Source organism: Phyllobates terribilis, unplaced genomic scaffold (assembly GCF_046119375.1).
Source record: "Phyllobates terribilis strain yellow unplaced genomic scaffold, ASM4611937v1 Scaffold_4__5_contigs__length_816908805, whole genome shotgun sequence".
Classification (NCBI taxonomy): Eukaryota; Metazoa; Chordata; class Amphibia; order Anura; family Dendrobatidae; genus Phyllobates; species Phyllobates terribilis.
In genome coordinates this window covers 10,451,433-10,473,472 of record NW_027362764.1, presented here as the reverse complement: position 1 = coordinate 10,473,472, position 22,040 = coordinate 10,451,433, and the positions used below count along the sequence as shown (strand labels likewise).

The 22,040-nt window shown below is 52.9% G+C and overlaps 1 protein-coding gene across 3 annotated transcripts; it reads right to left on the bottom strand.

The window, feature by feature from the left end:
* Positions 1–7,034: 7,034 nt before the first annotated feature.
* LOC141264804 (uncharacterized) lies at positions 7,035–17,049 on the bottom strand. 3 transcript variants are annotated; one of them, XM_073677135.1, is made up of 5 exons: positions 16,895–17,049; positions 11,544–11,676; positions 11,369–11,464; positions 10,740–10,829; positions 7,035–9,833 (listed from the first exon to the last, which is right to left on the bottom strand). In XM_073677135.1, the coding sequence occupies exons 1-5, from the start codon at positions 16,919–16,921 to the stop codon at positions 8,731–8,733; spliced, it is 1,449 nt and encodes a 482-aa protein (XP_073533236.1). In that variant the 5' UTR covers positions 16,922–17,049; the 3' UTR covers positions 7,035–8,730. The 3 variants fall into 3 exon arrangements, with proteins under 3 accessions (XP_073533236.1, XP_073533237.1, XP_073533238.1); XM_073677136.1 differs by lacking the exon at positions 16,895–17,049 and adding an exon at positions 14,920–15,533; XM_073677137.1 differs by lacking the exon at positions 16,895–17,049 and having other exon boundaries at positions 11,329–11,464; positions 11,544–11,598.
* Between the last annotated feature and the right edge of the window lie 4,991 nt (positions 17,050–22,040).

The following is a 22,040-nucleotide window of genomic DNA, read 5'->3' as shown; positions in this document are numbered from 1 at the left end:
CAGAAGGATGCCGGGGCCTGCAGCAGTGCCTCAGCCCAAGATGGCACCGAGACAGAGGAAGAGGCGGGAAGGAGGAACACAGCCTATGCACGGAGGCTGGAGGCTTCAGCACGGCTGCACAGGTATGCGAGGGGCATGAAGGCAGATGAAGAAGGAAGTGAAGGCAGTGAGAAGCATGGAGATGAGGAGGAAGATGGTGAGGAGATGCCTGTGCCTGTGCTACATAATGAACAGCAGGAGGAGGGGGATGGTGACACTGTGCTGGCAGCTGAAAGTTCAGATGAGGCAGAGCCGACTCTGCGAGATGTATTCCAGGCTGTGTTATACTGCAAGACTGCTTTAACTGCTCTGACAAAGCAGGTGAACGGTCTGAAAGCCGACATGGGAGGCATTGAGGCTTCTATGCAGAAAGTTACAGCCAGATTGACTGAGGTGGAGGGCAGAGTTGGTGTAACAGAAGATCATTTAACCTCAGTGCAAAAGACGCAGCAACAGCACACTCAGAGGATCACGGTAGTGGCTAACAAAAACGATGACCCGGAAAACCGGTCACGCAGGAACAATTTCCGTATTGTGGGCATCCCTGAAAGAGCTGAGGGTGCTGACCCCACGACCTTTGTTGAAACCTGGCTGCTGGGAAAGTTTGGGTCTAATATCCTGTCGAGGGTGTTTGCTGTGGAGCGTGCCCATCGAGTGCCCATGAGACCCCCAGTGCCTGGAGAGGGCCCTCGTACGATGTTAGCCAGAATCCTGAACTGCAGAGACCGGGACACTATCTTACGTAAGGCCAGAAAATTGACAGATCTTACCCTGGAGGGCAAACGCATTGAAATATACCCGGATTACTCGGCTGAGGTGCAAAAGCTGCGGCTACGGTATGGTGAAGTGAAGAAACAGCTCCGCTCTTTGAATGTGAAATACTCTACAATTTATCCTGCCAAATTAAGAGTGGAAGCCTTTGGAAAGGTCAATTTTTTCCCGTCACCGGTAGAGGCCGCCTCGTGGTTGGAGCGGAACCGGAGCAAATTGAGAGAAGCTGAGGACTCGGCACGGTGAATGCACGACCCTGCTATCCTGACCACTGGACAGTGTTGTGGCTCTGCGAAACCGCAGAGGAGGGGGAGAAACCCACGCTGGGATCTACGTTTTATAGTTTTATAGTTAATTTGTTTGATTAATGGTTCGGGACTATGCATACTATTGATTATGTGGTGGAGAGACTGCCAATGCTGGAGGAGGACACGGCGCATGTTGATATGCGGTATACTACGATGTTGCTCAGGTTCTTTGAGCTCCCACTCTCACGTTGGGAAGAGAGTGACAAGAGAAGGGTGGGGGGAGGTGGGGAGGTGGATGGGTTGGATTTGCGGGAAAATGGGGTTGCTTATGCTGTTTGACCTGGTATGCTGGGGAACAAAATGGAAAGATGTTACTTGATGATGGTGGATTGCTTTTTCTAATGCACAATGAGTAACCGTACGGTTCGGATTTTAAGTTGGAATGTACGTGGTATATCTGACAGGATTAAGAGGGCAGCAGTTCTGAATCACATCAGATCTTGTGATCCTATGATTGCGTGCTTACAGGAGACCCATCTCACTAGAGATACTAGGCACTGGCTATCGAGAGGGTGGATGTTAAAGACCTATCATTCCACTTATTCCTCGTACTCCAGGGGGGTGTCAGTCCTAATACATAAAAACGCACATTATGAAGAGCTGGCAGTGCAAGTAGACAGTGAAGGGCAGTATGTATGGATTGCGTGCAGATTGTATGGACACAATGATTTTAGTGGCTTTATATATCCCTCCACCTTATTCTAAAAAGGAACTTCAAGCAGTAATGGACTTGACGGCCAGATGGGGGGAGGCTCCGATGTTGATTATGGGAGATGTTAACAACACCATAAATGATTACTGGGATAAAGTACGTCCGGCAGGTATGGAAGCTGGACGGGACGGAATGACTGCATTTGGCACCTACGTGGGGGAGCTGGGGCTGGTGGATCTGTGGAGAGTACGAAATGAGGGTAAGAGGACCTTCTCGTGTCACTCGGCTACACACGGAACACTGTCAAGGATAGACCTGGCTTTTGGGGATACTGCTATGGATGGGATGGTTGGGGAGGTGGAATACCTACAGAGGACTCTATCGGATCATAGTCCTATGGTTGTCACGCTTCTAGTGGGATCTGCTCAGGGTCAGAGGGGAGGTTGGCGTCTTCACCCGACGTGGCTTAAAGTGGTGGATATGGGTGGCATAACCAAAGAACTAGAGCACTTCTTCCAAGTGAATGAAGGGAGTGCTGAGGCCACAGTGGTGTGAGAGGCTATGAAGGCATTTACGAGGGGACTCTTTATAAGTGAGATCTCACGGTGTAAGACCAAAACTAAATTGGCAGATCAACAAATAAAGGATGACTTGACAAGGGCAGAGGCAGACATGATTTTGGCGCCAACAAGTGTAGCTCACAATAGACTAAAATTGGCACAGGAGGCAGTTAATAAACTGCACATGATGCAAGCTGAGAGGAAAAGGGCATTTCAGCAAGCCCAATTCTTTGAGGAAGGAGAGAGAGTGGGTCACTTGTTGGCGGTGATATCTGCGGCACAGAGGGAGTCTTCCAGGGTGTACAGGTTGAGAGACCAAACGGGGACGACTCTGACAGACACAAAGGACATATTGGAGGTCTTCAAGGAATATTACATGGCACTGTACAATTAAAGAGTACGGGACACGGAGGGGGCCGTAGAGGAATTTTTGGAAGGCATCTCACTGTCTAAATTGTCTGAGGAAGATAGGATGAGGTTGGATGAACCTGTGAGTGTGGAGGAGGTGGAATGTGCAATTCTGTCTATGCCCAATAACAAATCACCGGGTGCTGATGGTCTACCTGGAGAGGTGTACAGGGAAGCTGGTGGAACTGCTAGCCCCAAAATTGAAATCTGTGTTTGAGGCTTTGGTGAAGGGGGTTTACCGAGATCAATGGAGGAAGCGGTGATAGTGGTTCTGCCAAAGGAGGGGAAAGACCCCATGGATGCGGAGTCGTATAGGCCCATATCGTTGTTGACAACGGATGTCAAAGTACTCGCTAAGATCCTGGCCAACCGGCTCACCGGGGTTGCGCATACTGTTATTCACGAGGACCAGTCGGGCTTTATGCCCAACCGCTCCACGGCTGTTAACTTGAGAAGATTATTTCTTAATATGCAGCTGCCTGCTGATAATGGTGGCGGGAGAATAGTGATGTCATTGGACGCTAGAAAAGCATTTGATAGCGTGGAATGGAAATATTTATGGAAAATCATGGAAATAATGGGATTTGGCCCCGCATTCATGGCCTGGGTGAAGTTATTGTACTCATCCCCAAGGGCGCTAGTTAAGGTGAATGGTGAACGGTCCGGGATGTTTGACTTACATAGGGGCACAAGGCAGGGGTGCCCGCTGTCCCCGCTATTGTTTGCGGTGGCAGTGGAGCCCCTGGCGGCCAAAATAAGAGCTGAGAGAGGAGTGGTCGGATTTAAATTTGGGAGGTTGGAAGAAAAAATATCACTGTATGCCGATGACATCCTGTTATTTCTGGAAAATGCAGGAGAGACATTGGGGTGCACGATGGATGTAATTAAACACTTTGGGAGCATTTCGGGACTGGAGATAAACTGGCACAAGTCTTATGTCATGGCTGTAGATAGACCAATAAAAGCGGAGGAGATAGATGAGAGGGGGAAGCAGCTCCAGCTGGTTTCACAATTTAAATACCTTGGGATATGGGTGGCGCTTCCATTGACACGATTCACGGATCTGAATTTAGTTCCTCTGCTAGAGAAATTTAAAAAGAAAATAGGCGCATGGTGCCAATTGGCTTTGACGGTGACGGGTAGAACTAACCTGATTAAGATGGTCCTTATGCCACAACTAATGTACGTTTTGCACAACTCACCGATATGGCTACCAAAAAAACGGTTTCAGGGTATTGATTCTATCTTCAGATCCTTGATATGGGGCAAGAGGCAGGCAAGGATTAAATTGGGAACGCTGCAAAATGGGAAGGAGGAGGGAGGATTGGCCGCACCCAATCCCTGGGTCTATTTCTTGGCAGTACAGGGCCAGCATGTCAGGGGATGGAGAGAACCCGATTGTGGAGGGGCAGCTTGCCGGGTGCTGGTACATGTGTCGGGGAGACGCCCACTGGTCCAGGCGTTAGAGGATGGTACCTTTAAGAAATTGGGAGCAATATATCCTACCTTAGGCTTGACTCAGAAGGTATGGGACACTATTAAAAAGATCAGGGGGGTGGACGGGCTGACTAAGCACTCACCGGTGTTGGGCAATGAACATCTGCCGGAACTTAATAAGCTGTGTCAAATGGGCAATTGGAAGGCGCAAGGAGTGAGATATGTGTGCCAGCTGCAGAGTGGAACGGACCTGAAGACCTTTGAGAAATTGAGAGAAGAATTTGATTTGCCTTTGGTGTGGGGATTTCAATACTATAGGCTTCGACATGCTTGGAGGGCACAGTGTGGATTGGGAGCCATGACGGTTCAGGGTGATATTGTACTAGACTCTGTGTGCATGAAGGGAGGGACGAGGGGAGTCATATCGAGCCTATATCATGACCTACTGCACTCCTATCTGGGGGGAAATCACTTCATTGCAAAGAGTAAATGGGAAAGGGATTTTGATTCAGATCTTTCTTTCACTCCTCACATCAAATCACTCGCTCGTTCATGTCATCTACACCTCAAAAACATCTCAAGAATCAGGACTTTTCTCACCTTTGACTCGGCAAAAACTCTTACTGTCGCTCTTATTCATTCTCGTCTTGACTATTGCAACGCTCTACTAATCGGTCTCCCTCTTACTAAACTCTCCCCTCCCCAATCCGTCCTGAACGCAGCAGCCAGGATCATATTCCTCGCCAACTGCTACTCAGATGCCTCTTCCCTGTGCCAGTCATTGCATTGGTTGCCCATCCAATATAGAGTTCGTTTTAAACTTATCACGCTTACCCACAAAGCGCTCCATGCTTCAGTACCCCCCTACATCTCCTCCCTTGTCTCAGTCTACCACCCTACACGTGCCCTCCGTTCTGCAAATGACTTGAAACTAAAATCCTCCATAATCCGAACTTCCCACTCCCGTCTCCAAGATTTCTCACGTGCTGCGCCAATTCTCTGGAATGCACTACCCAGGACAGTTCGATTAATTCCCAATACCCACAGTTTCAAGCGAACCCTAAAAACACATTTCTTTAGACTGGCGTATCACCTAAACACACTCTGTCCATCCCAGCTTTCCCCCATATTAAAATCTTCTTCAACTTCGGGTTCAAACCAACCATGCACATAAAAGCCTCTGTCAGGACTGCACACATACTGGCTGGCGACCAGTCCATGTATTATTATTTATCCTATTCAGTATATCAAGGCTGCATTATACAATATATGTACTTTTTACCTTTTGTGTCTCCCCCACTTCCTCAGACTGTAAGCTCGCGAGCAGGGCCCTCACTCCGTTCGATATGAGATATGCTTATTCTGTATTGTCTGTATAAGTCCCCCCTAAAATTTGTAAAGTGCTGCGGAATATGTTGGCGCTATAAAAATAAACTATTATTATTATTATTATTATTATTACCCTCACAACAGAACAATGGGAGGCAATTCTAGAATATGTCCCGAAGATCTCTCTAAGCGAGCAGGCACGGATCTCCCAATTATACATAATACATAGGACATACAAAACACCGCTGCGCCTGTACAAGGCGGGCTTGAGGGGAGATTCCAATTGCCCTAGATGTGGCACGGACCAGGCCGGACTGCTACACATGCTATGGTCATGCCCGCGGCTAGTGGCTTATTGGTTGGTCGTTGTTAACAAAATTGAGAGGGCTTATACATGTACAATTGACAGAAACCCGGTGCTGTGTGTTTTGGGGGAGGTGGATGGAATACCTGTCTCAGAACATTACAAAGTGGCGATAGCGCGATTGCTATATGTGGCACGCAAACTAATAGCACGAAAATGGACAGATTCGGAACCCCCCACTAGGAGGGAATTTATTGCTCAGACATGTACGGTGATGCATTTAGAGGAAAGCATTTACAGGCGGAGGCATGGAGAGAGAACTTTTGGGAAAATATGGTCCGCATGGATGGCGGTAATATGATTGTCAATGTTCCCAGGTATGCCCGGCCTAAGGAGTATTGGCGGGAGGGACGAGGGGGGAGAGGGTTTTGACTGTATTACTACACGTTATGTGAATTGTTATATGTATATTGATAACTGTTTGCTGTAAATTTTTGAAACCTAAATAAAAATAATTGGTTTTAAAAAAAAAACTATTAGGGGGGGCAACCAACTATTAGGGAGGCAACCAACTATTAATTAGGAGCCTTTATTGCTGCACATGATGTTTATTCTGTTTCTTCTTTGAAATTGCAACATGGAAGTTGAAAAACAATGTTGTATTGTTGTATTCCTTTGGACCACTAATTAAAAAATCCTGAGGACATAACTTCGGTACATGTCCATTTATTTCTGAAGATATTGTACAGTCTATGAAAAAGAAGAAAGGGTGCCAATAATGGTGAGCAGCGCTGTACAATGCTGCCATAGTGACAGGGATATACCTCATATATATAAATATATATATACAGCCGCCATAATGCACTGGACATACATCAATCATATACATAGCGCCTTGGAAATCCATCATGTACATCACGAAAAGTGCCCATGCTGTAGAAGCAGCCCAGGTAGTGAGGATCACACCCGCTCCATCATCTCCACCTGTGGTCCCTTCCTTGATTGCTCATCTCATAGAATGGACACAACACCTGGAGCGTCAGGACCGAGCGACAATCTGAGAACAATGAGCCTCGTAATAATATAACAATGCAGAATACTGCAGCCCCCTACATGAAGCCACCATCACCAGCCCCCATCTACTGTGCTGCATGTATTACCTCATGCCTAAATGAGACGGACCCACATGTATCAAGCGGTCTCTGCCCTTGTAGATACCACTGTGGCAATCATGTCTCTCCGTATAGGTAACAGCAGACCAGCCAGTAACGCTCCACCATCATTTCAGTGTCTCCCTTCGCAGGTCACACCGTACTAGACAGTGACCTAGCAGCACCATTTGTGTCCCTCTCCGTGTAGGTCACACTGTACCAGTCGACGTCACCCCTTATGGAGGTCACACTGGACCAAACAGTGACCCTCCAGGACCATTTATGTCCCCCCCATAGTGTAGATCACACAACACAAGTCATGTCTCGTCTCTACCCTTGTAGGTCACACCATACAGGTTGCATCCCTCCACTGGTAAGTCACACCGCACTAGTCAGTGACCGGCCTGTGCCTTGTGTCACCCCTAGGGTAGACCACACTGTACGAGCCACATCTCTACCCTTGTTAGTCACACAACACTGGTCCACTTCTCCTCGTGTAGGTTACACCACATCTGGTACTGACCCTCTCGTGCAGGTCACCTCCCACTAGCCCGGGTCCCTCACCGTGCAGGTCACCTCCCACTAGCCCGGGTCCCTCACCGTGCAGGTCACCTCCCACTAGCCCGGGTCCCTCACCGTGCAGGTCACCTCCCACTAGCCCGGGTCCCTCACCGTGCAGGTCACCTCCCACTAGTCCTGGTCCCTCACCGTGCAGGTCACCTCCCACTAGTCCTGGTCCCTCACCGTGCAGGTCACCTCCCACTAGCCCGGGTCCCTCACCGTGCAGGTCACCTCCCACTAGCCCGGGTCCCTCACCGTGCAGGTCACCTCCCACTAGCCCGGGTCCCTCACCGTGCAGGTCACCTCCCACTAGCCCGGGTCCCTCACCGTGCAGGTCACCTCCCACTAGCCCGGGTCTCTCACCGTGCAGGTCACCTCCCACTAGTCCGGGTCCCTCACCGTGCAGGTCACCTCCCACTAGCCCGAGTCCCTCACCGTGCAGGTCACCTCCCACTAGCCCGAGTCTCTCACCGTGCAGGTCACCTCCCACTAGCCCGGGTCTCTCACCGTGCAGGTCACCTCCCACTAGTCCGGGTCTCTCACCGTGCAGGTCACCTCCCACTAGTCCGGGTCTCTCACCGTGTAGGTCACCTCCCACTAGTCCAGGTCTCTCACCGTGTAGGTCACCTCCCACTAGTCCAGGTCTCTCACCGTGTAGGTCACCTCCCACTAGTCCAGGTCTCTCACCGTGTAGGTCACACCATACTAGTCCAGGTCTCTCACAGTGTAGGTCACCTCCCACTAGTCCAGGTCTCTCACCACGTAGGTCACACCATACTAGCCCGGGTCTCTCACCGTGTAGGTCACCTCCCACTAGTCCAGGTCTCTCACCGTGTAGGTCACACCATACTAGTCCAGGTCTCTCACCGTGTAGGTCACACCATACTAGCCCAGGTCTCTCACCGTGTAGGTCACGCCATACTAGCCCGGGTCTCTCACCGTGTAGATCAGACTGTCAATTATGTCCCTTCTCAGATAGGTTACAGCACGGCAGTTGTGTCCCTCTTTATGTAGGACACATGAGGCCGGTCGGTATCCCTACTCCTGTAGGACATCTGCGGATTGTCTTCCCTGACCTGGGCTTCATAAATGGTTACAAGTCTTGTACAACTCGCGCCTCTATGTTTTCAGTTCTTCGTAGAGTCGGAGCCTTGGATGAAGTTTCTGGAGTTGCCCTGCTGTGGGGGCAGCTCTCTTCCAGTGGGGCAGCTCATGGGGTGACGGGATGGAGCACTCGACAGCTGGAGTGCAGCCTCTCCCCGGTGTGAATCCTCTGGTGACGTACAAGGTTGTGCTTCTTGTAGAAACTTCCGCCGCACACTGGGCAGGTAAAAGGCCTCTGCCCGCTGTGGATGTTCTTGTGCCGCTCCAGGTTGGGCTTCTGGGTAAAGCTGTCTCCACACACGTTGCACCGGAATGGGCGCTTGCCAGTGTGAATCTTCTGGTGCCGACTCAGGTACTTTCTACTATTAAAGCCTTTCCCACAGTCTGTACATTTGAATGGCCGCTCGCCGGGTACTGCGCTGTGGCTTTTCTTATGTGCCTGCAGGTGCGGCTGAGCTATGAAGTTTCTGCGGCACTGATCGCAGGAGAACGGCTTTTCTCCATTTCCACAGCCGCCATTCTGATGGGCGCGCTGATGCATGAGGAGATGAGAACGGCAGGCGAAGCCTTTCCCGCAGTCCGGGCAGCTGTGTGGTCTCTCTGCAGAGTGAACCAGTTCCTGGTGCCGCAGCAGAGCCTTCCGATGGGCAAACCTCAGCTGACACTGGTCACAGGGGAATGGGGTCTCGCCCGTATGTCTACGCCTGTGGGTCACCAGGTGCTGTTTACGACTAAAGCTCTTATCACAATCAGAACACGCGAAAGGCCTTTCTCCTGTGTGGATCCGGCAGTGCGTGATCAGGTCAGCCTTGCGGTTAAAGCTTTTGCCGCAAAGGTCACATGAGAAGGGCCTCTCTCCCGTGTGCAGCCGCTGATGAGTCTGATAGTTGCCTTTATGGTTAAACCCGATGCCACAGTATTCGCAGGAGAACAGCTTCTCCCCGGTGTGGATGCGCTTGTGACCCACTAGATGGTGGCGGTAGTGGAAACGCTTGCCACAGATCTCGCAGGGGTATGGGCGCTCTCCTCGATGTGTGCGCTGGTGGCTGGTCAAGTGCGACTTCCGAATGAAGCTACGGTGGCAATCTGAACAGGGGTAGGGCCGATCCACAGACGTGCCATCACTCTCCTTGAGAACCAGGCCATTTAGGTCCAGCCTCGGGACACTGATATCGAATGGGAGACCGGGAGCCACCCGAAAATCATTACCTGGCACAGAGAAGATGGAGACATGTTACTAGCTCTCAAAAGAGTAAAAGTAGTCAGCACAGAGATGAGGAACTGAGGGGTCGAAACCCCCAAACTATGGCTGAACTGGGCCAACTGGCTAAGGAAATCCTGTGCAGATATTCCTCCTGGGTCACCACTCACCTCCTGCAAGGGCTGATTCCCAAAGACGGGGACCTACAGAGTAAACCTATATAGGTTCGTATTGGCTACAGCAAGAAGCCTCGGGTAGGATAATACTCCATATCTGACGGTCGGCTGCTTATATGGAAAACTTGGATAAAAACAATGAGCAAATCCCCTGCAGCAAGAATACTTGTAATAACATGGGGGACCAAGTTAATATTATTTTGATCAATGAAGCGTAAAAGCCTTCCCACCGCGACAAGGTGTACCTGGTCAGGATGGTACAGCCCGTTTCTTCGCTTTAGATGTCTATACGTACAGGGGCGTCCCCCCTTTTCGGCTGTGCATTGTGTCATAGAGCTTTCCACGGCAGGTGTCTGAACAGTCGGGTCTGGGTCTCGTTCTGCCCCTCTCTATTCTGAGGCCGGCTACGCCTCGGAGAGTCCGGGACCGTGGCTACGCCTCGGAGAGTCCGGGACCGTGGCTACGCCTCGGAGAGTCCGGGACCGTGGCTACGCCTCGTGTCCATGGAATGGCGTCCCTATGTCATTTACATCTCATATTACTATTTACTTCTGCAGGGAATTCTCTCAATGTTTTGATCCTAGGCTTCAGCTGTATACATGTATTGGGGGTAATGGGGATGGGGGTACCACACCACCAGGGCGGTAAAGGGGGGACACCACATGTTTTTGACCAATGTTCTCTTTATAAGTTACTCTCACCAGTGATACCACCCTACATACTGCAGCGGTAACTCACCAGCGTAGCTGCAGCCCTTCACGTCAGACTGTGCGGCGGGTTGGGGGTCCACATCTTCTTCCTTTATAACAATCTTCAACCTTGGCCTGCCTGAGTGAAAATCAGATATATAATCCCTGGTCCAGCTACCCCCAAAACCCATGTGCCAGTCACGACTCAACTAGTGTAACCATCTTGTCTCCCTCATCTGTCTACTAAGAAAAGCCTTAGCCACCTCAGCACTGTCTCCACATTCACTGTCCTCCATCATCACTCCATGCGCGGGTCAGCTTCACCCACCATCACCCAACACTTATCTCAACTGTATCCATTACTCCTCCTCAACACACTGCTCTCCCTCCCGCCGCCCCTCCCCTCTCCTCTGAAGAGGCCAAGCCCTGGCGGCGGCCGCCGCCCCTCCGGTCTCGTGAGGCCAAGCCCTGGCGGCCGCCGCCCCTCCCCTCTCGTGAGGCCATCACTGCAGCCGTGGCCCCTCTCCATAATCCAACAAATCCCGCTAAAGTCTTCATCCATCACCAACACTCAATCCCATAGTCCAGCCATGAATCTCTCCCACTCATCTCATCTCGCCATCAGCCACCTCATTTACCCTTTCCTCCAGCATATGACAGCTCCTTCACCCCTCTCACCATCACGTGACTTTGGGGGTCTTCCTCTTCGTTTCCACACTTTGGTTTTCTTTTCAGATTCCAGGTCCGGCCTATTAACCCTGCGATTTAGGAGACCTGGGACCAGAAAGCAAATACTGTTTCTGGTTCATAGGAAAATGAAGCAAAGTACAGAAAAACCCCAGATAGGACTCACCCACGGAGGTCACCAGCTCAAAGTTCTCCATCATGACCTCCCGATACAACTGCCGCTGCCGAGCGTCCAGCCGATCCCACTCATCCTCTGTGAAGTAAACTGCAACCTCATCGAAGGTCACCGGGATGCTGACCTGAACGACACGCGAGAAAACAAGGTCACCCGTGTGAGACACCACTGACATATAACACAGAAACGCTCCCTGTGTGATACAGACACCACTAACCCTAACAGAGACCCGCCATGTGATAGAGACCACCGCCATATCATACAGAGACCACCACATTATACAGACACCCCAGTGTGTAATAGAGACCCCCCGTGTAATACCACACGTGTAATACAGACACCCCCCGTGTAATACCACACGTGTAATACAGACCCCCCATGTAATATCACATGTGTAATACAGATGCTCCCCCCGTGTAATATCACACGTGTAATATAGACACCCCCCCGTGTAATATCACACGTGTAATATAGACACCCCCCGTGTAATACCACACGTGTAATAGACACCCCCCGTGTAATACAGACACCCCCCGTGTAATACCACACTTGTAATACAGACCCCCCCGTGTAATACCACACGTGTAATACAGACCCCCCCCGTGTAATACCACACGTGTAATACAGACCCCCCCCGTGTAATACCACACGTGTAATACAGACCCCCCCCGTGTAATACCACACGTGTAATACAGACCCCCCCGTGTAATACCACACGTGTAATACAGACCCCCCCGTGTAATACCACACGTGTAATACAGACCCCCCCCGTGTAATACCACACGTGTAATACAGACCCCCCCCGTGTAATACCACACGTGTAATACAGACCCCCCCATGTAATATCACACGTGTAATACAGATGCTCCCCCCTGTGTAATATCACACGTGTAATATAGACACCCCCCGTGTAATATAGACACCCGTGTAATATCACACGTGTAATACAGACACCCCCCGTGTAATACAGAAACCCCCTGTGTAATATCACCCGTGTAATACAGACACTCCCCCCGTGTAATATCACACGTATAATACAGACGATCCCCCCCGTGTAATATCACACGTGTAATACAGACGATCAGCCCCGTGTAATACAGACGCTCTCCCCCCGTGTAATATCACCCGTGTAATACAGACGCTCCCCCCCCGTGTAATACAGACGCTCCCCCCCCCCCCCGTGTAATACAGACGCTCCCCCCCCGTGTAATATTGTAATATCACCCGTGTAATAGACACCCCCCATGTAATATCACACATGTAATACAGACATCCCCCGTGTAATACAGACACTCCCGCGTGTAATATCACCCGTGTAATACAGACACTCCCCCGTGTCATATCACCCATGTAATACAGACACCCCCCCGTGTCATATCACCCGTGTAATACAGACACCCCCCCGGTGTCATATCACCCGTATAATACAGACACCCCCCCGTGTCATATCACCCGTGTAATACAGACACCCCCCCGTGTCATATCACCCGTATAATACAGACACCCCCCCGTGTCATATCACCCGTGTAATACAGACACCCCCCCGTGTCATATCACCCGTGTAATACAGACACCCCCCCGTGTCATATCACCCGTGTAATACAGACACCCCCCCGTGTCATATCACCCGTGTAATACAGACACCCCCCCGTGTCATATCACCCGTGTAATACAGACACCCCCCCGTGTCATATCACCCGTGTAATACAGACACCCCCCCGTGTCATATCACCCGTGTAATACAGACACCCCCCCGTGTCATATCACCCGTGTAATACAGACACCCCCCCGTGTCATATCACCCGTGTAATACAGACACCCCCCCGTGTCATATCACCCGTGTAATACAGACACCCCCCGTGTAATACCACACGTGTAATACAGACCCCCCCGTGTAATACCACACGTGTAATACAGACCCCCCCCCGTGTAATACCACACGTGTAATACAGACCCCCCCCGTGTAATACCACACGTGTAATACAGACCCCCCCCCGTGTAATACCACACGTGTAATACAGACCCCCCCCGTGTAATACCACACGTGTAATACAGACCCCCCCGTGTAATACCACACGTGTAATACAGACCCCCCCATGTAATATCACACGTGTAATACAGATGCTCCCCCCTGTGTAATATCACATGTGTAATATAGACACCCCCCGTGTAATACAGACACCCCCCGTGTAATATCAGACGTGTAATATAGACACCCCCCGTGTAATATCACACGTGTAATACAGACACCCCCCGTGTAATACAGAAACCCCCTGTGTAATATCACCCGTGTAATACAGACACTCCCCCCGTGTAATATCACACGTATAATACAGACGATCCCCCCCGTGTAATATCACACGTGTAATACAGACGATCACCCCCGTGTAATACAGACGCTCTCCCCCCGTGTAATATCACCCGTGTAATACAGACGCTCCCCCCCCGTGTAATATCACCCGTGTAATAGACACCCCCCATGTAATATCACCCGTGTAATAGACACCCCCCATGTAATATCACACGTGTCATATCACCCGTGTAATACAGACACTCCCCCGGTGTCATATCACCCGTGTAATACAGACACTCCCCCGGTGTCATATCACCCGTGTAATACAGACACTCCCCCGGTGTCATATCACCCGTGTAATACAGACACTCCCCCGGTGTCATATCACCCGTGTAATACAGACACTCCCCCGGTGTCATATCACCCGTGTAATACAGACACCCCCCCGGTGTCATATCACCCGTGTAATACAGACACCCCCCCGGTGTCATATCACCCGTGTAATACAGACACCCCCCCGGTGTCATATCACCCGTGTAATACAGACACCCCCCCGGTGTCATATCACCCGTGTAATACAGACACCCCCCCCGTGTCATATCACCCGTGTAATACAGACACCCCCCCCGTGTCATATCACCCGTGTAATACAGACACCCCCCCCGTGTCATATCACCCGTGTAATACAGACACCCCCCCCGTGTCATATCACCCGTGTAATACAGACACCCCCCCGTGTCATATCACCCGTGTAATACAGACACCCCCCCCGTGTCATATCACCCGTGTAATACAGACACCCCCCCGTGTCATATCACCCGTGTAATACAGACACTCCCCCGTGTCATATCACCCGTGTAATACAGACACCCCCCCGTGTCATATCACCCGTGTAATACAGACACCCCCCGTGTCATATCACCCGTGTAATACAGACACCCCCCTGTGTAATACGGAGACCCCGCAACATCATCGCGGAGTCCTGATCATTGCCATGGTGACACAATGTCGTAATGATGACATCCAGGTCACCAGCAAGGTAGTTAGATGATGTGCAGTGCACGAAGCAACTACCTTGTGTCTACAGGGCTGACAGCTAGAAGGCTCAGCAGCGATCCCGCTCCGCGAGGCAGACGGCGCTCCGCGAGGCTGACCGCTAGAAGGCTCAGCAGTGATCCCGCTACGTGAGGCAGGCAGCGCTCCGCGAGGCAGACGACGCTCCGCGAGGCAGACGACGCTCCGCGAGGCAGACGACTAGAAGGCTCAGCAGTGATCCCGCTCCGCGAGGCAGACGACTACAAGGCTCAGCAGTGATCCCGCTCCGCGAGGCAGACAGGGCTCCGAGAGGCTGACAGCTAGAAGGCTCTGCAGTGATCCCGCTCCACGAGGCAGACGACTACAAGGCTCAGCAGTGATCCCGCTCCGCGAGGCAGACAGGGCTCCGAGAGGCTGACAGCTAGAAGGCTCTGCAGTGATCCCGCTCCGTGAGGCAGGCGGCGCTCCGCGAGGCAGACGACGCTCCGCGAGGCAGACGGCTAGAAGGCTCAGCAGTGATCCCGCTCCAGGAGGCAGACGGCTAGAAGGCTCAGCAGTGATCCCGCTCCAGGAGGCAGACGGCGCTCCGCGAGGCAGACGGCTACAAGGCTCAGCAGTGATCCCGCTCCGCGAGGCAGGCGGTGCTCCGCGAGGCAGACGGCTAGAAGGCTCAGCAGTGATCCCGCTCCAGGAGGCAGACGGCGCTCCGTCCTCCCGAGTCTCCCCGTGCGGCTACGCACCACTGTACAGCCACATATGGGGGTCTTCTACATTCAGCTGACCCTGTGGGACACATTTTCGCGGCATTTTTACCCATTTCCCAGGATGGGGCTAAAACAGAACTGGAGGTAAAATGTCATTATTCTTTCTTCACCGCCCAATTGTACAAAACTGTGAGGCATCTGTGGTGTCAACATGCTCACTGCACCCCTAGATGAACTCATTGAGGTGTTAGTTTGTAAATTGGGGTCTCTTATGGGGGTTTCTGCTGTTCTGGCACCTCAGGAGCTCTGCAATGTGACATGGCCCCCCCTGAAACCATTCCAGCAAAATCTTAACTCCAATATGGTGCTTCTTCCTTTCTGATCCCTGACCTGCGTCTATACAGTAGTTTTCCCCCACATACGGGGTACCGATGCACTCAGGAGAAAATGCACAACAAATTTTGGGGTTCATGTTCTCCTGACATCTTTGTGAAAATGAAAAAAAATAGGGGCCAAAACATTTTTGTATGAATTTTTTTTTCTCATTTTCACAGATCAATGTAAAATTCTGTGAAGCATCTGTGGGTTCAAGCTGCTTACCGCACCTCTAGATACAGTACTTGAGGGGTCTAGTATCCAAAATGGGGTCACTTGTGGGGGGTTAGGCACATCAGGGGCTCTTTAAAGGCAACATGACACCCACAGACCATTCCATCAAAGGCTGCGTTCCAAACTCACACTCCTTTTCTGAGCTCTGCCGTGCGCCCAAATAGTAGTTTTCCCCCACATATGGGGCATCAGTGTACTCTGAAGAAACTGCACTCCAGGGGGAGGAGGGGGGGGGGCGGCACGGATTCCTCTGGATGAAGGGAAGGTGTGTGGGGGAGGGGTGTCTGGGTTTCTCTGAGGTCAAGGTCAACGTTCTCTGGGGGTGCGGCGCAGCTTTCCCCGGGAAGGGGAGGGGGAGGATGGCGCAGCTTTCTCCAGGGTGGGAGGGCAGCACAGCTTTCTTCGGGGGTGCATGAACGTAGCGGCTTTCTCCAGAGTAGGGAGGGGGAGCGACTTTCTCCGGGGGTCCGGTGTGGATTTCTCCAGGGGTCAGACGCGGATGTCTCAGGGGGTTCAGGAGGTCACCGCTGCTCTATGCTCCAGCCACCAATGTAACACATGGGTCAGTGACAGAACCGCAGGAGCCGTCAGATGTGTGTGTACAGGGAACTACAGGGGGCACGGTCAGTCCGGCACTGTACTACAGCAGGTCACACACAGGAAACGCGGTACCGCACAGGTAACACCCGCGCCGCTCTCACCTCCGCCCGCCTCCGGGACGCCATCATCTGCCTCAGCACCGAAGAGAAGAGAAAAACCGCTTCCGCCGCCTCAAGAAGCAAAGCATGCCGGGAATATGGGAGGAGGGGAGAGCAACAAGGGATCGCGGACACGCCCACAAATAAAGAGTTAGACAGTACGCCACGCCTTCATTGCTCACGTGACAACATCTTAAGAGGACACGCCCCTGTAATGTTTTCCACGTGACTAAATCGTAATTAATCACAACACTCAAATTATCACGTGATCGCAGGTAACAAACTACAAACCACGTGACCGCTGCACGGAGACCACGCCCCCCCTCCAGTGTACACTGCATAGCAACTGCCGGCTCGTCCCCCCGCACAGCCAGCTCCTCTCCTCACACCCCGGTCACACAGGAGGAGACACTGATATCCGGCTCCTCTCCTCACACCCCGGTCACACAGGAGGAGACACTAATATCCGGCTCCTCTCCTCACACCCCGGTCACACAGGAGGAGACACTGATATCCGGCTCCTCTCCTCACACCCCGGTCACACAGGAGGAGACACTGATATCCGGCTCCTCTCCTCACACCCCGGTCACACAGGAGGAGACACTGATATCCGGCTCCTCTCCTCACACCCCGGTCACACAGGAGGAGACACTGATATCCGACTCCTCTCCTCACACCCCGGTCACACAGGAGGAGACACTGATATCCGACTCCTCTCCTCACATCCCGGTCACACAGGAGGAGACACTAATATCCGGCTCCTCTCCTCACACCCCGGTCACACAGGAGGAGACACTAATATCCGGCTCCTCTCCTCACACCCCGGTCACACAGGAGGAGACACTGATATCCGGCTCCTCTCCTCACACCCCGGTCACACAGGAGGAGACACTAATATCCGGCTCCTCTCCTCACACCCCGGTCACACAGGAGGAGACACTGATATCCGACTCCTCTCCTCACACCCCGGTCACACAGGAGGAGACACTGATATCCGGCTCCTCTCCTCACACCCCGGTCACACAGGAGGAGACACTGATATCCGACTCCTCTCCTCACACCCCGGTCACACAGGAGGAGACACTAATATCCGGCTCCTCTCCTCACACCCCGGACACACAGGAGGAGACACTGATATCCGGCTCCTCTCCTCACACCCCGGTCACACAGGAGGAGACACTAATATCCGGCTCTTCTCCTCACATCCCGGTCACACAGGAGGAGACACTAATATCCGACTCCTCTCCTCACACCCCGGTCACACAGGAGGAGACACTAATATCCGGCTCCTCTCCTCACATCCCGGTCACACAGGAGGAGACACTAATATCCGGCTCCTCTCCTCACATCCCGGTCACACAGGAGGAGACACTAATATCCGGCTCCTCTCCTCACACCCCGGTCACACAGGAGGATGCACTAATATCCGGCTCCTCTCCTCACACCCCGGTCACACAGGAGACACTAATATCCGGCTCCTCTCCTCACACCCCGGTCACACAGGAGACACTAATATCCGGCTCCTCTCCTCACACCCCGGTCACACAGGAGGAGACACTAATATCCGGCTCCTCTCCTCACACCCCGGTCACACAGGAGGAGACACTAATATCCGGCTCCTCTCCTCACATCCCGCTCACACAGGAGGAGACACTAATATCCGGCTCCTCTCCTCACATCCCGCTCACACAGGAGGAGACACTAATATCCGGCTCCTCTCCTCACATCCCGCTCACACAGGAGGAGACACTAATATCCGGCTCCTCTCGTCACACCCCGGTCACACAGGAGACACTAATATCCGGCTCCTCTCCTCACACCCCGGTCACACAGGAGACACTAATATCCGGCTCCTCTCCTCACACCCCGGTCACACAGGAGGAGACACTAATATCCGGCTCCTCTCCTCACACCCCGGTCACACAGGAGGAGACACTAATATCCGACTCCTCTCCTCACATCCCGCTCACACAGGAGGAGACACTAATATCCGGCTCCTCTCCTCACATCCCGCTCACACAGGAGGAGACACTAATATCCGGCTCCTCTCGTCACACCCCGGTCACACAGGAGACACTAATATCCGGCTCCTCTCCTCACACCCCGGTCACACAGGAGACACTAATATCCGGCTCCTCTCCTCACACCCCGGTCACACAGGAGGAGACACTAATATCCGGCTCCTCTCCTCACACCCCGGTCACACAGGAGGAGACACTAATATCCGACTCCTCTCCTCACACCCCGGTCACACAGGAGGAGACACTAATATCCGGCTCCTCTCCTCACACCCCGGTCACACAGGAGGAGACACTAATATCCGGCTCCTCTCCTCACACCCCGGTCACACAGGAGGAGACACTAATATCCGGCTCCACTCCTCACACCCCGGTCACACAGGAGACACTAATATCCGGCTCCTTTCCTCACATCCCGGTCACATAGGAGGAGACACTGATATCCGGCTCCTCTCCTCACACCCCGGTCACACAGGAGGAGACACTAATATCCGGCTCCTCTCCTCACACCCCGGTCACACAGGAGGAGACACTAATATCCGGCTCCTCTCCTCACATCCCACTCACACAGTAGGAGACACTGATATCCGGCTCCTCTCCTCACACCCCGGTCACACAGGAGACACTAATATCCGGCTCCTCTCCTCACACCCCGGTCACACAGGAGGAGACACTAATATCCGGCTCCTCTCCTCACACCCCGGTCACACAGGAGGAGACACTAATATCCGGCTCCTCTCCTCACACCCCGGTCACACAGGAGGAGACACTGATATCCGGCTCCTCTCCTCACACCCCGGTCACACAGGAGGAGACACTAATATCCTGCTCCTCTCCTCACACCCCGGTCACACAGGAAGAGACACTAATATCCGGCTCCTCTCCTCACACCCCGGTCACACAGGAGACACTAATATCCGGCTCCTCTCCTCACACCCCGGTCACACAGGAGGAGACACTAATATCCGGCTCCTCTCCTCACATCCCACTCACACAGGAGGAGACACTGATATCCGGCTCCTCTCCTCACACCCCGGTCACACATGAGGAGACACTGATATCCGGCTCCTCTCCTCACACCCCGGTCACACAGGAGACACTAATATCCGGCTCCTCTCCTCACTCCCCGGTCACACAGGAGGAGACACTAATATCCGGCTCTTCTCCACACACCCCGGTCACACAGGAGGAGACACTGATATCCGGCTCCTCTCCTCACACCAAGGTCACACAGGAGGAGACACTGATATCCGGCTCCTCTCCTCACACCCCGGTCACACAGGAGGAGACACTGATATCCGGCTCCTCTCCTCACACCCCGGTCACACAGGAGACACTGATATCCGGCTCCTCTCCTCACACCCCGGTCACACAGGAGGAGACACTAATATCCGGCTCCTCTCCTCACACCCCGGTCACACAGGAGGAGACACTGATATCCGGCTCCTCTCCTCACACCCCGGTCACACAGGAGACACTAATATCCGGCTCCTCTCCTCACACCCCGGTCACACAGGAGGAGACACTAATATCCGGCTCCTCTCCTCACATCCCGGTCACACAGGAGACACTAATATCCGGCTCCTCTCCTCACACCCCGGTCACACAGGAGGAGACATTTATATCCGGCTCCTCTCCTCACATCCCGGTCACACAGGAGGAGACACTAATATCCGGCTCCACTCCTCACATCCCGTTCACACAGGAGACACTAATATCCTGCTCCTCTCCTCACACCCCGGTCACACAGGAGACACTAATATCCGGCTCCTCTCCTCACATCCCGGTCACACAGGAGGAGACACTGATATCCGGCTCCTCTCCTCACACCCCGGTCACACAGGAGGAGACACTAATATCCTGCTCCTCTCCTCACACCCCGGTCACACAGGAGGAGACACTAATATCCGGCTCCTCTCCTCACACCCCGGTCACACAGGAGACACTAATATCCTGCTCCTCTCCTCACACCCCGGTCACACAGGAGGAGACACTAATATCCGGCTCCTCTCCTCACACCCCGGTCACACAGGAGGAGACACTAATATCCGGCTCCTCTCCTCACATCCCACTCACACAGGAGGAGACACTGATATCCGGCTCCTCTCCTCACACCCCGGTCACACATGAGGAGACACTGATATCCGGCTCCTCTCCTCACACCCCGGTCACACAGGAGACACTAATATCCGGCTCCTCTCCTCACACCCCGGTCACACAGGAGGAGACACTAATATCCGGCTCCTCTCCTCACATCCCGGTCACACAGGAGGAGACACTAATATCCGGCTCCTCTCCACACACCCCGGTCACACAGGAGGAGACACTGATATCCGGCTCCTCTCCTCACACCAAGGTCACACAGGAGGAGACACTGATATCCGGCTCCTCTCCTCACACCCCGGTCACACAGGACGAGACACTGATATCCGGCTCCTCTCCTCACACCCCGGTCACACAGGAGACACTGATATCCGGCTCCTCTCCTCACACCCCGGTCACACAGGAGGAGACACTAATATCCGGCTCCTCTCCTCACACCCCGGTCACACAGGAGGAGACACTGATATCCGGCTCCTCTCCTCACACCCCGGTCACACAGGAGACACTAATATCCGACTCCTCTCCTCACACCCCGGTCACACAGGAGGAGACACTAATATCCGGCTCCTCTCCTCACATCCCGGTCACACAGGAGACACTAATATCCGGCTCCTCTCCTCACACCCCGGTCACACAGGAGGAGACACTAATATCCGGCTCCTCTCCTCACATCCCGGTCACACAGGAGGAGACACTAATATCCGGCTCCACTCCTCACATCCCGTTCACACAGGAGACACTAATATCCTGCTCCTCTCCTCACACCCCGGTCACACAGGAGACACTAATATCCGGCTCCTCTCCTCACATCCCGGTCACACAGGAGGAGACACTAATATCCGGCTCCTCTCCTCACACCCCGGTCACACAGGAGGAGACACTAATATCCGGCTCCTCTCCTCACACCCCGGTCACACAGGAGGAGATACTAATATCCGGCTCCTCTCCTCACACCCCGGTCACACAGGAGGAGACACTAATATCCGGCTCCTCTCCTCACACCCCGGTCACACAGGAGGAGACACTAA

What these genes read in the sequence shown, in the direction of transcription:
- LOC141264804 (XM_073677135.1), bottom strand. Translation starts at nt 16,921, where the DNA reads ATGATGGCGTCCCGGAGGCGGGCGGAG. An exon ending in CGTCCCGGAGGCGGGCGGAG is followed by an intron (nt 11,677 to 16,894) that starts GTGAGAGCGGCG and finishes CGTGTCGTTCAG; the next exon opens with GTCAGCATCCCGGTGACCTT. An exon ending in ACCCCCAAAGTCACGTGATG is followed by an intron (nt 10,830 to 11,368) that starts GTGAGAGGGGTG and finishes ATTTTCACTCAG; the next exon opens with GCAGGCCAAGGTTGAAGATT.